Source organism: Coregonus lavaretus (genome assembly GCF_964263955.1).
Source record: "Coregonus lavaretus genome assembly, chromosome: 11".
Lineage (NCBI taxonomy): Eukaryota > Metazoa > Chordata > Actinopteri > Salmoniformes > Salmonidae > Coregonus > Coregonus lavaretus.
In genome coordinates, this window is record NC_139998.1 from 11129013 (window position 1) to 11146319 (window position 17307).

At 43.8% G+C, this 17307-nt stretch overlaps 1 protein-coding gene across 1 annotated transcript in view; it reads left to right on the forward strand.

Annotated features, from left to right (window-relative positions):
* Window positions 1-17307, forward strand: part of LOC311137711 (suppressor of tumorigenicity 7 protein homolog) — a gene marked incomplete at its 5' end in the record, with an annotated part of 87877 nt that overhangs the window by 43316 nt on the left and 27254 nt on the right. The window contains 1 exon segment of the mRNA XM_084172264.1: window positions 3823-3858. Within this exon segment, the coding sequence (XP_084028390.1) occupies window positions 3823-3858 (36 nt within the window).

Genomic DNA, 17307 nt, shown 5'->3' on the forward strand with positions numbered 1-17307 from the left:
GTCGGAGCTAGAAGCATAAGCATTTCGCTACACCCGCAATAACATCTGCTAAACATGTGTATGTGACAAATAAAATTTGATTTGATTTGAATGTAAGTACATTATTTACCTTCAGAGGTGAATGTATCAAACCAGTTGCCGTGATAAGTTTTTTGTTGTTGTGCACTCTCCTCAAACAATAGCATGGTATTTTTTCAATGTAATAGCTACTGTAAATTGGACAGTGCAGTTAGATTAACAAGAATTTAAGCTTTCTGCCCATATAAGACATGTCTATGTCCTGGAAAGTTTGCTGTTACTTACGACAGTCATGCTAATCACATTAGCTCACGTTAGCTCAACCGTCCCGTATATGGGACACTGATCCCATAGAGGTTAAAGTACTCAAAAGTTTTGATCTTGACTTCATAATACAGTTTATTTTTCTTTTTGTTCAGTTTAGTCACATAATTTCTCAATTTGCAGTAAGTCAGCCAGTCAGATGTGCAGCCAGGCTTATTAGTCACTTATTGATGGCTGCCTTGCTGCGATTATAACTAGTCCCTCATCCATCATCCACCTCACCTGGCCCTTGTGGTCGCCATGACAATGGCCATGCGTCCTGAAGGTCGTCAAGGCGACGAGAGGCCAGGGAGCGTGCCAATTGGCCATGCGCAACTCAAAGACCTATCCTGTTCTGAATCTGAACTGATGATGATTCAGGACTTTATGGGCTCTCTGCTTTACTGAAGGCGGCAGCTATTCTCTCACAGCTCTACAGCTCGCCATAGAAAAGGACAAGCCCTCTTAGCACTTGTTTCCATTCTGTTGAATGATTTTGTGTATAAACTAATGATTTAGTATTGAATCAGGTCCTTCTGGACTCTTTCTAGGCCAGCAGTGCCCACGGCCTTTTCTTCTTCCTCTCGATTCACCTTGCTGAATATTGACAGCATTGTCTCTAAGCAGTGGCAAGGAAACAAAGCACATGTAACTTCTTTAGGAAAACAGCCCTAATGTTGGAAACAAACATCATGTTGTTGTCCTCATAGTCACATTTATTTATTTTCCAAGTTATAGCGCAATATTTTACATACAGCAGGTTTTTAAAGGACCAAAGAGTTTGATCTGCTTTGTGTTTTCATTTTTGCCATGGACATTTTTTTGCGATTCTAGTATCGTCACAGCCCTAGTCTTAGATCAGTTGAGTGTTTTAGTGGATGATAGTAAGTTTGCCATTAAAGATTAGTAATTACCCTAACCCTAATTATGAACCCACTCATGAATACTGATTCTAGATCAGATTATGGGAGCTCCAGTCAGATGAAATATGAGGGAAAGCTGACATTTGAACAGATTAGGATGCCGATGATTACTGATGGGGATTGTTTTTATTAAAGCTTATCCCAGTACAGAACATCCCTCCTCCCTTCCCCCTCCTCACCTTCCCCTCCTCCTCTCCCCCGGTGCAGTGTTTCAGAGACCCTTGTGTAATTAACATGGAGACGTCTTTAGTAGAGGGGGAGGGATGGAGGGATAGAAGAGGATGAGGGAGGGGTGGAGGTGGGCCGGTCCTATCTCAGCTTGAAGGACAAAGACGTTGGGTTTTGGCGAGGAAAGAGAGGGAGCCACCATGTGTGAGGGACAAAGGAGAAGAGGCCTTAATCAGGACTCCCTCTCTCTCTGTCTCTCCTTCTCCCTTACTTTCTCACTCACCGAACTAGGCCTAATCCTAATGCTGCTAGCTCACTCCAGTCCTTTATTCAAATGACAGTTTGGGCTGTCTGTCTGACATGACAGCAAGTTTTACATATAGGCCCAGTGACACACACACACATACAGACACAAAATATTAGCTCTTTTTAATCTTGCACCAAAAGTTTTTAACACATGATTGCATTTAGAATTGTTGCGCAATGAATGGGCCTGTAAAAGCACATGTTTTACTCCAGTAGCAACCAGCTGAGGAGCTGCAGGAGAAATCCCTCTCAAATTAGGGTCTGTATGCTGTGTGTGTGTGATAGTTGTGTTGGATAAATAAGATTATATGATGACTAACGAAAATACACACAAGCCAATTTAATTCCACTAAATTATGCACATTAACCTATAGACCGATAGCCATGATGGTCAAATGAATTTACATCGACTGGTAATTCAAAAATTATATTTCTGGCTAACGGAAACCCTGACACACGCACTCATCATGAACACCCTTGATTATTACATAAACACCCAGCATAGCTGCCCTAAATATACACATACTCATGGTCTCCTATTCACATAATCTCCTACGTATGCACTCTGATAATGATATTCTATCTCTAATCTACTACTATGCATTCATGTGTACAACATTCAGATTCATGCAATATGTTAAGGATACTACTGAATTAATAATCAGGCGCTCTTACCAGACTGTGGGTATCATGCTTAATCAGTGTCATCATTAAAATGAAAAGATGTTGCAGTTCGGTGCGTGCCTGATTTGTTTGCTGGCCATTGCGCAGATTTTTTTCCCCAATTAATATGGAAGTTTGCTGAATGTTCATGTAATTACAACCCACACACATAGATAGGCCTAATATTTTGGGTACCCTATATGGTTGAATGTGGTTAGATGATTCCCTGTACTGTAGGTAGGTGAATTCACCTGGTGTGTGTTCATTAGTGTTGCTGCTGCACAGGCAGGTATACACACAGCTGTCTCCAGAGTAATGGTTCTTATTCATTTCAATTTGTGGAGCTGCCACATTGGAGCTGCCCTTATTCCCCTTAGCCTACCGCTCCTTCGGTGGGGGATGTGTGTGTGTGTGTTTAACAGCAGGTTTTATGGGGGACCATAATAGACAACCCCATTTGATAGGTCTTTTCCCAGTGCCCCCTTCCTTCCTCCATCTCCCCCTCCCCCTCCCCTTCGCCTTCTCTCCTCTCTCCAGCAGCAGTCAGTCAGTGGGTGCGTTTCTCTGCCCAGGCATTGTTGACGCATGCCAGGTCTTACAACGCCTGGATAGGTATTTTAAGTATCAGCTAACCACATATGTTATAGCAATCTCACCCTTAGCAGCATTGGAAAAAAGCGGATGTTGCCGGTTTTCAGGAATGCAGTATTTTTAACATAACTTCCAATTCCTCTGCTCAGGCGTCTTTCTTCACCTGATACGTTATGTTAGAGCAATCTGGTACCCGACAGCACAGTTGATGACGTGGCACGCAACTATTGGTTGATGCATGCAACGTCTGAGCAGGGGAACGTGACCAGTGTTTCGCAGGGCTCCTGACATCACTCACTGTTTGCATAGCTATAGACTTACCCACCGGCCTGCCTACAGGATTGCAGTATCTGCTTTCAGCTTTTTTACCCGGGACAGCTCGCCTCTCGTTCTCGGCTGCACGGACATATACAAAGCGAGAACGAGCGAGAGAAACAGAGGATAGTAGGAGACAACAAGAGGAGTAGAGGAAAGTGAGAGCTAGCTGCAGCAGGCAGGCAGCTCCTTCTCTGTCTGGATTTTAACACGTTTGTTTTCTGTGGAGAAGGATTTCTATTGTTGGAGGGTTTTTCTTCCCTCTCCTGAGGCCCCTGTTCAGCGGCTGGACTGAGTGTGTGTGTGTGTTTTGGGAGCTGTGTGTGTGGAGGAAGGCCGTTTAGCGGCTACGGGAGCGGAGCGCCAAGCTTGCGAGCGAGCGGAGCATCTGGGTGTCTGAAAGCCAGGGCAGGCCGGCTGGCTGCATTGTGTGCTTTGATGACCCCCGCTGTGTAGCTGCCTGCTCATCAACCCCCCTCCCTCTCTCTCTCCCTCCCTCTTCCCTCTCTCCCTCTCTCCTCTATCTCCATCGCAGCTCCCGGCCCAGCCATGTTTGGCACAGAGTCCTCATGTAAGTACCGTATCGCCATCCTCCAGCCTCATCTGTCTTTCTCTCTGTGTGTTGTGTATTATTGTCTGGTGTTACGGTGTCTGCTCGCTTCATTCTGCGCTCTCCCTGTCCTCTCTCCATCCCTCTCTTTTTCCCCTTTCTCTGTCCTTCGTGTTGTTTTCAATGTTTCCTGATGACAGATTGCTCGGCAAGAAAGCTGGGATCTACCATTTTGCATAAAGGGTCTATGATAGATTTTTGCATCACAATCAGCTATCTCTCTCTCAATCCCTTCCTCCGCCTTACTTCCCTCCCCTCCTTTATTTCAGTTTTTTTCCCCACCAGTCTTCCTGCACGCCTCCATGTTTATCCCAGATTTATCCTGTGATGCAGTGTATTCTCTTCTCACATCTCTAAATGGAATGGCTTGGCTAGCTAGCCTGAAATAGACACAGTTACTGACTCTCTCTGTGTGCATGTTATATGCGTGCATTCCACGTAATGTTTTATAGATAGATGAATGGATCATGTTTTTCTACAGTTTGCTTTCAGAACCCTCCTGCCATTGCAGGTAGTTTTCTCAATCTCAATCTCCATCACTCTCCTGCTCAGTCAGGTGACATTGAGAGGGGTGAATGTAGCATTTCCACATGCTACATGTGCTAAAAGTTAGGAGCACCAGAAAATATTTACCTGTATTGGGCCTTTATGTATTCTAGCTACTTCTGAAGCACATGTTGTGCCCTATAAACTATGTAACAATGTAAATACATTTATTTATTATAAAAAGCTAAAATGTTGATGAATGGAAGAGATCAGTCATTAATGAATTGCTATGATCATTGATCTCCAGAAGAAACTATCCCTTTCTTTCTGTGTCCTCAAACGTTCGGATATACACTACTGGTCAAAAGTTTTAGAACACCTACTCATTCAAGGGTTTTTCATTATTTTTACTATTTTCTACATTGGAGAATAATAGTGAAAACATCAAAACTATGAAATAACACATATGGAATCATGTAGTAACCAGAAAAGTGTTAAACAAATCAAAATATATTTTATATTTGAGATTCTTCAAATAGCCACCCTTTGCCTTGATGTCAGCTTTGCACACTCTTGGCATTCTCTCAACCAGCTTCACCTGGAATGCTTTTCCAACAGGCTTGAAGGAGTTCCCACATATGCTGAGCACTTGTTGGCTGCTTTTCCTTCACTCTGCGGTCCGACTCATCCCAAACCATCTCAATTTGGTTGAAGTTGGGGGATAGTGGAGGCCAGGTCATCTGATGCAGCACTCCATCACTCTCCTTCTTGGTAAAATAGCCCTTACACGGCCAAGAGGTGTGTTGGGTCATTGTCCTGTTGAAAAACAAATGATCGTCCCACTAAGCCCAAACCAGATGGGATGGCGTATTGCTGCAGAATGCTGTGGTAGCCATTCTGGTAAAGTGTGCCTTGAATTCTAAATAAATCACAGACAGTGTCACCATAACACCTCCTCCATGCTTTACGGTGGGAAATACACATGCGGAGATCATCCGTTCACCCACACCACGTCTCACAAAGACACGGCGGTTGGAACCAAAAATCTCAAATTTGGACTCCTTACCAAAGGACACATTTCCACCGGTCTAATGTCCATTGCTCGTGTTTCTTGGCCCAAGCAAGTCTCTTCTTATTATTGGTGTCCTTTGGTAGTGGTTTCTTTGCAGCAATTCGACCATGAAGGCCTGATTCACACAGTCTCCTCTGAACAGTTGATGTTGAGCTGTGTCTGTTACTTGAACTCTGTGAAGCATTTATTTGGGCTGCAATTTCTGAGGCTGGTAACTCTAATGAACTTATCCTCTGCAGCAGAGGTAACTCTGCGTCTTCCTTTCCTGTGGCGGTCCTCTTGAGAGCCAATTTCATCATAGCGCTTGGTGGTTTTTGCGACTGCACTTGAAGAAACCTTCAAAGTTCTTGAAATGTTGTCTTAAAGTAATGATGGACTGTCGTTTCTCTTTGCTTATTTGTTATTAGTTTTGATGTCATCACTATTATTCTACAATGTAAAAATATTAAAAATATAGAAATACCCTTGAATGAGTAGGTGTACTAAAACTTTTGACCGGTAGTGTAAATTAGACCAACTTCTATGCCTGTGCACAGCGCTTCTAAAATTGAAACTTTCACTCAGCTCTTCACGTGCGCACAGCCCCCAGCCAGGCAGTGTTGCAGCTCGAGGTGGGATAGGCTATATAGGATTAATTTACCATCTATGACATGAAACGGCAGACATTTTGAAAACAGCTACTGCCGCATTTATTTTACTATAAATGTGATCATACTTGACTGTTTTTATTCATAAATGCGAGTGAAATGCTTGCACTGTGGAGCCCTGACCACCCGCCAACATGGCTAGTGAAATTAACATCTTACCGGCCAATGCCAAAATCTATCCGCATTTATCAGGTGGCAGGTGTTAATTTTAGGCCCCGGACGGTCACAGTAAGCACACACATACAACTCATACAAGCAACAGTACACTTATCTGTACTTTTAATTAAAAAAATAAAAAATCGTCAGTTTTATAACTGAAAATGTACAATTATTTGTGTAAACAAACAGTAAAATACGACTCAGACTCATCCAAACTCTCGTGGTATGGTAGTTGCGTGTCAAGAAACGGACAGAAACACAGCTCAATCAAAACCGTCTAACCTGTAGCAGAGTGCGTTCAACACATCCACTCCTTTCCACACGCCCACTACGTTCCTTTCGACACACCCACTCCTTTCCACACGCCCACATCTTTCCTTTCGTCAGCTACCCCCTTCTCAATCGTACAGCAAAATTTAGGAGTAAGTTCATTCGGAAAGTATTCAGACCCTTTCACTTGTTCCACATTTCGTTACGTTACAGCCTTATTCTAAAATGGATTAAAAATATATATCAATCTACACACAATACCCCCATAATGACAAAGCGAAAACAGGTTTTCCATTTTTTTTGCACATTGATTACATCTCCTTGAGATGTTTCTACAACTTGATTGGAGTCCACCTGTGGTAAAATCAATTGATTGGACATGATTTGGAAAGGCACACACCTGTCTATATAAGGTCCCACAGTTGACAGTGCATGTCAGAGCAAAAACCAAGCCATGAGATCGAAGGAATGGTCCGTAGAGCTCCGAGACAGGATTGTGTATGCAACATTGAAGGTCCCCAAGAACACAGTTTGGAACCACCAACACCCGGCCAAACTGAGCAATCGGGGGAGAAGGGCCTTGGTCAGGGAGGTGACCAAGAACCCGATGGTCACTCTGACAGAGCTCCAGAGTTCCTCTGTGGAGATGGGAGAACCTTCCAGAAGGACAAACATCTCTGCAGCACTCTACCAATCAGGCCATTATGGTAGAGTGGCCAGACGGAAGCCACTCCTCAGTAAAAGGCACATGACAGCCCGCTTGGAGTTTGCCAAAAAGGACTCTCAGACCATGAGAACAAGATGTTATGGTCTGATGAAACCAAGATTGAACTCTTTGGCCTGAATGCCAAGAGTCTTGTCTGGAGGAAACCAGGCACCGCTCATCACCTGGCCAATACTGTCCCTACGGTGAAGCATGGTGATGGCAGCATCATGCTGTGAGGATGTTTTTCAGCGGCAGGGACTGGGAGACTAGTCAGGACCAAGGGAAAGATGAGTGGAGCAAAGTACAAAGGGATCCTTGATGAAAACCTGCTCCAGAGTGCTCAGGACCTCAAACTCGGACGAAGGTTCACCTTCCAACAGGACAATGACCCTAAGCACACATCCAAGACAATGCAGGAGTGCCTTCGGGAATAGTCTCTAAATGTCCTTGAGTGGCCCAGCCAGAGCCCGGACTTGAACCCGATCAAACATATCTGGAGAGACCTGAAAATAACTGCAGAGACGCTCCCCATCCAACCTGACAGAGCTTGAGAGGATCTACAGAGAAGAATGGGATAAACTCCCCAAATACAGGTGTGCCAAGCTTGTAGCGTCATACCCAAGAAGACTCTAGGCTGTAAACGCTGCCAAAGGTGCTTCAACAAAGTACTATTTAAAGGGTCTGAATACTTTATGTAAATGTCAGTTTCATTTCTAAAAACCTGTTTTTACTTTGTCATTATGGGGTATTGTATGTAGATTGATGAGGAAAAAAAATATGTAATCCATTTAAGAATAAGGCAGTAACGTAACACAATTTGGAAAAAGTAAAGGGGTCTGAATTCTTTCTGAATGCACTTTATATGCAAAAAAAATGGTCGCATTTAGAGCCCTGGCTAGCATACATGCTATCTTAGGCTTGATGTATAGCAGCAGTGTTTGGATTGGTGTGGGCGGGCACCTCACTGTAGACCAGGGGTTGAGTGTTTTCTTTGTTTTTTGGGAGGGGCCCCCCAAAGTTTTTAGCAATTGTCTTTCATTTAGGGAATCCGTTAAAGTATTCCCACAAGTAAAAAAATTAATATGTGACCGTGTCTTAATGTAACAAAGGTATGAAATGATTGTTATTTTCAAATATATTCTCTTTCTGGGCTTAGTTGTGGTCAATTTTCAGTGTGTAAATTATTATAATTAGGTTCCGGCCCCCCGACCATCCACTCCGACAAAAATCAGCCCCCGGCTGAATCTAGTTGCCTACCCTTGCTGTAGACTGTACCCCCCCCCCCCTCCTCACCGTCAGTTTGAGGAGCTGTCACACTGATCTGCAGGTGGTCCGCTGTTCCAGCTAATCTACTTGCCCCCCTCACCCCTGTCCTCTGTCCCCGTGAGAGGACCCCTTCCCCTTTTTGATCAGTCCCATGATGCCCCTGAATCTACCAGCACGATGCCACAAGGAATTTCCATGGCTGTGATCTAATAGAAATTGTTGTGGTCACACAGTCACAGTGCCAAAGTTAGGCTACTTCTTTCTCTCTCCTGGAAGTCAGATTAGAGATTGCGTGCAATAGTCCAGCAGCAAGCAACCAGAGTCCCTTTCTGTTACCAGTTTCCCTGGCTTCTAAACAGAGAGCGGAGTGGAGTGGACTAGTCATGCATCAAAATGCAGTTTCCTCGTATCATATCATCTGAATTTAATATTTTCATTTGAGAAATTGTATGGTGGTTAAGTGGATACGGATGTTCTGTTATCTATCTGAAGATTTGATTTCAACAGTTGTTTGAGTCCTGTTCCGCAGGAGTCTCGCTAAAGGTCGTTCTGACCTGTTGTTGTCTTTAAGAACTTAGTGTAGGTCTGAAGCCAAAAGTTGCATCAGTGGAGGGTCATTACATGCCACTATTAATCAACTACTACAATGCTTAGTGTACCTGGTGTGTCAGAAAGCAGAGTCGGTGAGTTGGCACACATACACACAGGTTTGTTGTTAAGTTTGGGTATTGACTGCTGCTGCTCTTTCCTGGTTTCATTTCAATTGCCTTTTGCACTACACTGTAGAGTGTAGAGGTTGCTATGGGAAATGCACCTAGAAATGGTGGATGTACATAATGTACAGAGTGGATACAGAACAGCACCAAAAGGAGGCTGAATGTGTTGTTGTGTTGATTTTGCGAGGGTATGTGTTTTGGTAAAGAATGAGCTGACTACAGCCACACAAGTCTGACCCCATGGTCCAAGCCACCTTACTTTACTGTGATGGGTCACTTTTATCCTTTGGCCATCATATTAGACTGAACCACTTACCCAACTGAGATATTTTATAGACCAAGAAACTCATCTTATAATGGCGTCCTTGTGTGTGTATTGTGAGAGGCACTGCATTTTTTTTGGTGAAGGTGACCTGTAGTTAAAGACTGAGTGGTATTGATTGATTGATCTCTGCCTCAGTATGCAGCTTTGGTATGAAAACTGCTAACCATATGATATCAGCAGTCTAAGATGGACACCACTACAACATACTCACATAGTATGATAATGTTCATGTGTAGGCCATTACAATATACCTGGCTGCACAGTCAGATGACAACATATAAATGCACACTTATTAATATGAGAATATAATACGCCTATCACTTGGACTTCATTTGTTTGCTACGCTGCTAAAAATAAGGGTGCTTTGCACAGTTCTATATATCATTATAAACTTTTTGAGAGCCATATGAAGCAATCACCATCGCTTCTAGCAGTGTACAGTGTAGTGTAGCAACTTCAGTTGCCACAAAGAAGTGCATCAAGTCAGAACTGGAGTGGGGGACTACCACCACTTGTGGACGTTAGTTGACGCCTGTTGTCCAAACAGTTCCTGGCCATGCATGGGTCTATTCTAGTTGTTGTTTGTTGAGGCTCAGGGCAGTGTAGGGTTAGCTAGGTGCTTACTAAAAGGGGCAGTATGATAAAGGCATACACAACTCTGAAGGCAACCAGCTGCCTCTCTCTGTTGCAGTGGTTACCAGGACTGCCTCCGAGTGGTAGAAACGGATAGCTCAGGGTCAGGTTCCTGTGGTAACTGCTGACTACTGCAATTTTTGTTCTAGTAGCTAGGTTTCCATCCAAATGGTGACAGATTTTCATACGAATATTCTAAATTCCGCATAAAAATGATATATGCATTTTCCCAATTGTGGTGTGTTTCCATCAAACTGACTTGTTGCGGATAAAATGCTGAACATGATGACGTAGTCCACATAAATAGCACTTTTGCGGTTAATGGCACCCTCCAGAGGAAGTTACTGCCCCTATTTCGACTTAATTCCTGTCCTAGAGCGGAAAAGAATAACCTAGGCTCCTAATACATATTCACGAATTGGGGGTGGGAACATCGTGGAGTTGAGAAAAAACAACAAATAGGGCATTGACAGCTGTCAGTGTACCTAGCTAGCATGCTAACCTTATCTAGCTAGCTATCTTGCTAACCTTATCTAGCTAGCTATCTTGCTAACCTTATCTACTTAGCTAATGTTATCTGTTGTTGCTGTTTTTTTTAACTACACCATATTCAAAAGATTAGCCAGCTGGCTAGGCTATGGCTGGTTCTGGAGCTGGATTTGTCATAAGCATTTAGGGAAAACTTCTCAACAGATGGACGGGGGAAACCAGTATCTTTGACTTTGCCATCTGTTATCTCCAAAGTTTTGGCATTTTCCATAAATTGCGGCTGTGAATCCGCCATATAAATAGTTTGAAAGATGAAGCTCCGGTAATATGGATAACTGAGGGTTACTTTCGTAACCCATTCTTTGATAATATGAGTGAGATGTATCACTATGGGGAATCGCCAGGATCACCAATACTCTCGGAAGGACCTAACAAAAGCATCTGCTGGAGACAGACCGGTAGAGTGGCGAATGAGGTGAGCCACTTACCGCCTTATAATGAGCCACTCTCCTGCCCTCTGGTCATTCTCAAGCATGCTTCTCTTCCTCGCACTCTTGCGAGCAGGAGAATGTTGTGATACATCATTCATATTATCAGAAAATCAGGGTTACAAAAGTAACCTTAAATTCTCTTTCAAAAACTAGTTTCAATGTATAACTATGGGGATATGGCCAACTCCCGTATCGCAAAACATGCTCTCCGAAGCCAGCGTAGTCCCAACATCAGGGAGTGCTCACAAAGAGGGTGCAGAAACAAGCCGTTGAGGGGGAAAAAAACTCATAACAAAGTGAGGGGAAGCCCAATACGTGGCGCACAAAATCTCAGTTTAATGAGATATGTCCCAAAAACAGTGCCCAAGAGGTAAACTCTATAAGAGCAGGCCCTTTCAGGCCCTCGCCATTATAAATCAATATAATAGCCCCCATGATCCAGCAAGATACCTCTTTCGAGGGTGATTGCCCAAAGAGCTAAGAGCATAACACCCTTGCCTGAGCTCTCGTTCAATCCAAGTAGATGCACGTATTGGACAACAACGGGGACGCCCTTCTGGGGAAGGAGACAGGCGAAAAGCCATAGGCTCCAAGGTGCGACAATGAGAAAATGTTGACCTAGGTCAAAGGATGACGTTCGGTACAGTAACCTAAAAAGCCCCTGAGGAGACTGCGGCCGTGAACAGTGGCTGGTAGAGCACAATCTACACACTCGCTTAGGGATGCCAAGGGCAGTAGCAAAGTGAAAGATGGAGGAATATTACATCTCTATGCTTCTCAGCGGCTAGTAGCTGCTCTGAAAGGATCTTAATCACAATAGACGACATGTCCCAGAACGAGCTAAAATCTTAGAGACTGGGTGTAAGCGACGTGCCCCCCCCTAAAAACAACATAACAGTTATGGATAAACTGTATAAACTGCAGACATAGAGGAGCCCAAACTACAACGGAGGAGGGGCGGCTTCACTGCTCTCGGGGCCTGAAGTCGGGAGATCGGTGTTGTCAGCCCCCATCTCCTAAGCTATCTCGAGGATATCCGTGAGATTAATCACATCGTCATCCTCGTCATCCCATAGCTCGCCTTCCCCTGACAAGACGTCGTCAGACTGTGAGGGGAGGGAATCAAGGCTATCCATGACCTTGCCCCAACTCGGTTCGGTTGCGGGGAGCAGAGCCTTCGCTGTTGGCTCGGAGGCGAGAGGGGCTATAGAGAGAGCTTGTTTAAGCCTCCTCCCCAGACCTGCAGTTTGCAGTGCTCACAGGACTCGGCATGTTCCTTTCCCAAGCAATTGATGCATTGAGGGTGGGAATCCTTCCATGCAATCATGGAACCGCAAGCGCAAAAACGTGGGGGTTTGAGTGCTGGGCTAGGCTCATCTTGGGATGGGATAGTAGTGGCCATTGTGAGGAACAAGGCTTGCTAGGAGAAAAAAGCAACGCCTGTTGTAAGAACAACGTGTAGACGCTGTAGGCTAGCTAGTTAGAAGCCTCGTGGCTGGTGGCTAGCAGACGGTAGCTTGTGTAAACAGCGTTATAAGCTAGCTAGTTAGAAGCCTTGCGGCTAATAGCTAGCAATAATAAGCACAGTAGAACGCTATAACCTTTAGAACGTTTTAGACAGTATTCAGACCCTTTGCTATGAGACTTGAAATTGAGCTCAGGTGCATCCTGTTTCCATTGATCATCCTTAAGCTGTTTCTAAAACTTGATTGGAGTCCACCTGTGGTCAATTCAATTGATTGGACATGATTTGGAAAGGCACACACCTGTCTATATAAGGTCCTACAGTTGACAGTGCATGTCAGGGTAAAAACCAAGCCATGAGGTCAAAGGAATTGTCCGGAGAGCTCAGAGACAGGATTGTGTCGAGGCACAGATCTGGGGAAGGGTACCAAAAATGTTATCCAGCATTGAAGGTCCCCAAGAACACAGTGGCCTCCATCATTCTTAAATGGAAGAAGTTTGGAACCACCAAGACTCGTCCTAGAGCTGGCTGCCCAGCCAAACTGAGCAATCGGGGGAGAAGGGTCTTGGTCAGGGAGGTGACCAAGAAACCGATGGTCACTCTGACAGAGCTCCAGAGTTTGTCTGTGGAGATGGGAGAACCTTCCAGAAGGACAACCATATCTTCAGCACTCCACCAATCAGGCCTTTATGGTAGAGTGGCCAGACGGAAGCCACTCCTCAGTAAAAGGCACATGACAGCCCGCTTGGAGTTTACCAAAAGGCACCTAAAGACTCTCAGACCATGAGACACATGATTCTCTGGTCTGATGAAACCAAGATTGAACTCTTTGGCCTGAATGCCAAGCGTCACGTCTGGAGGAAACCTGGCACCATCTCTACGGTGAAGCATGTTGGTGGCAGCATCATGCTGTGGGGATGTTTTTCAGCGGCAGGGTCTGTGAGACTAGTCAGGATCGAGGGAAAGATGAACGGAGCAAAGTACAGAGAGATTCTTGATGAAAATCTGCTCAGGACCTCAGACTAGGGCGAAGGTTCACCTTCCAACAGGACATCGACCCTAAGCACACAGCCAAGACAACGCAGGAGTGGCTTCGGGACAAGTCTCTGAATGTCCTTGAGTGGCCCAGCCAGAGCCCGGACTTGAACCCGATCGAACATCTCTGGAGAGACCTGAAAATATTTGTGCAGCAACGCTCCCCATTCAACCTGACAGAGCTTGAGAGGATCTGCAGAGAAGAATGGAGAAACTTTTCAAATACAGGTGTGCCAAGCTTGTAGCATCATACCCAAGAAGACTTGAGGCTGTAATCGCTGCCAAAGGTGCTTCAACAAAGTACTGAATAAAGGGTCTGAATACTTAGGTTAATGTGATATTTTGGTCTAAAAATTGTAATACATTTGCTAACTTTTCAAAAAGAATGTATAGATTGATGAGGGCGAAACAAACAATTTAATCAATTTTAGAATAAGGCTGTAACGTAATAAAATGTGGAAAAAGTCAATGGGTCTGAAGTATGAAAAATAAAAATGATGTATGCACTCACTAACTGTAAGTCGCTTTCGGGCTGCACTGTGAATATACACTACCAGTCAAAAGTTTGGACACACCTACTCATTCAACAGTTTTTCTTACTATTTTTCATATTGTAGAATAATAGTGAAGACATCAAAACTATGAAATAACACATATGGAATCATGTAGTAACCAAAAAAGTGTTAAACAAATCAAAATATATATTGTATTTGAGATTCTTCAAATAGCCACCCTTTGCCTTGATGACAGCTTTGCACACTCTTGGCATTCTCTCAACCAGCTTCATGAGGATCAAATCAAATGTTATTTGCCACATGCGCCGAATACAACAGGTGTAGACCTTACAGTGAAATGCTTACTTACAAGCCCTTAACCAACAATGCAGTTTTAAGAAAATAAAAAGAGTGTTAAGTAAAAAATAAAAATGGCAAATAATTAAAGAGCAGCAGTAAAATAAAATAACAGTAGGGAGGCTATATACAGGGGGTACATGTACAGAGTCAATGTGCGGGGGCACCGGTAATTGAGGTGTGCTTTTCCAACTGTCTTAAAGGAGATCCCACATATGCTGAACACTCGTTGGCTGCTTTTTCTTCACTCTGCGGTCCAACTCATTCCAAACCATTTCAATTGGGTTGAGGTCAGGTGATTGTGGAGGCCAGGTCATCTGATGCAGCACTCCATCACTCTCCTTGGTCAAATAGCCCTTAAACAGCCTGGAGGTGTGTTTTGGGTCATTGTGCTGTTGAAAAACAAATTATAGTCCCACTAAGCGGAAACCAGATGGGATGGCGTATCACTGCAGAATGCTGTGGTAGCCATGCCTGTTAAGTGTGCCTTGATTTCTAAATAAATCACAGACAGTGTCACCAGCAATGCACCGCCACACCATCACAGCTCATCCTCCATGCTTCACGGTGGGAACCACACATGCAGAGATCATCCGTTCACCTTCTCTGAGTCTCACAAAGACACAGTGGTTGGAACCAAAAATCTCGTCAGACCAAAGGACAGATTTCCACCGGTCTAATGTCAATTTCCTGTGTTTCTTGGCCCAAGAAAGTATATTCTTCTTGTTGGTCCTTTAGTAGTGGTTTCTTTGCAGCAATTCGACCATGAAGGCCTGATTCACGCAGTCTCCTCTGAACAGTTGATGTTGAGATGTGTCTGTTACTTGAACTCTGTGAAGCATTTATTTGGGCTGCAATCTGAGGCTGGTAACTCTAATGAACTTATCTTCTGCAGCAGAGGTAACTCTGGGTCTTCCTTTCCTGTGGTGGTCCTCAAGCGAGCCAGTTTCATCATAGCACTTGATTGTTTTTGCGACTTCACTTGAAGAAACTTTCAAAGTTCTTGGAATTTTACACATTGACTGACCTTCATGTCTTAAAGTAATGATGGACTGTCATTTCTCTTTCCTTATTTGAGCTGTTCTTGCCATAATATGGACTTGGTCTTTTACCAAATAGGGCTATCTTCTGTATACCACCCCTACCTTGTCACAACACAACTGATTGGCTCAAACGCATTAATTCCACAAATTAACTTTTAAGAAGGCACACCTGTTAATTGAAATGCATTCCATGTGACTACCTCATGAAGCTGGTTGAGAGAATGCGAAGAGTGTGCAAAGCTGTCATCAAGGCAAAGGGTGGCTATTTGAATAATCTCAAATATAAAAAAATGTTTTATTTGTTATTCATAGTTTTGATGTCTTCACTATTATTCTACAATATGAAAAATAGTAAGAATAAAGAAAAACCGTTGAATGAGTAGGTGTGTCCAAACTTTTGACTGGTAGTGTATATACGCTACCGTTCAAAAGTTTGGGGTCACTTAGAAATGTCCTTGTTTCCATTAAAATAACATCAAATTGATCAGAAATACAGTGTAGACATTGTTAGTGTTGTAAATGGCTATTGTAGCTGGAAACGGCTGATTTTTTTTATGGAATATCTACATAGGCGTACAGAGGCCCATTATCAGCAACCATCAGTCCTGTGTTCCAATGGCACGTTGTGTTTGCTAATCCAAGTTTATCATTTTAAAAGGCTAATTGATCATTAGAAAACCCTTTTGCAATTATGTTAGCACAGCTGAAAACAGTTGTGCTGATTTAAAGAAGCAATAAAACTGGCCTTCTTGAGACTAGTTGAGAATCTGGAGCATCAGCAATTGTGGGTTTGATTACAGGCTCAAAATGGCCAGAAACAAATGACTTTCTTCTGAAACTCGTCAGTGTATTCTTGTTCTGAGAAATGAAGGCTATTCCATGCGAGAATTTGCCAAGAAACTGAAAATCTCGTACAACGCTGTGTACTACACCCTTCACAGAACAGCGCAAACTGGCTCTAACCAGAATAGAAAGAGGAGTGGGAGGCCCCGGTGCACAACTGAGCAAGAGGACAAATACATTAGAGTGTCTAGTTTAAGAAACAGATGCCTCACGGGTCCTCAACTGGCAGCTTCATTAAATAGTACCCGCAAAACACCAGTCTCAACGTCAACAGTGAAGAGGCAGATTCGGATGCTGACCTTCTAGGCAGAGTTGCAAAGAAAAAGCCATATTTTTATTTATGTATTTATTTTACCATTATTTAACTAGGCAAGTCAGTTAAGAACAAATTCTTATTTACAATGACGGCCTTAGACCGCTGCGCCACTCGGGAGCCCAGACTGCCCATCTTAATCTTTTATTTTTATTGGCAAGTCTGAGATATGGCTTTTTCTTTGCAACTCTGCCTAGAAGGTCAGCATCCCGGAGTCGCCTCTTCACTGGTGTTCCAATTCATCCCAAAGGTGTTCGATGGGGTTGAGGTCAGGGCTTTATGCAGGCCAGTCAAGTTCTTCCACACCGATCTCAACAAACCATTTCTGTTTGGACCTCGCTTTGTGCACAGGGGCATTGTCATGCTGAAACAGGAAACGGCCTTCCCCAAACTGTTGCCACAAAGTTGGAAGCACAGAATCGTCTAGAATGTCATTGTATGCTGTAGCGTTAAGATGTCCCTTCACTGGAACTAAGGGGCCTAGCATCTTCCACCAAACTTTACAGTTGGCACTATGCTTTGGGGCAGGTGGCGTTCTCCTGGCATCCGCCAAACCCAGATTCGTCCCGTCGGATTGCCAGATTCCAGAAAACGTGTTTC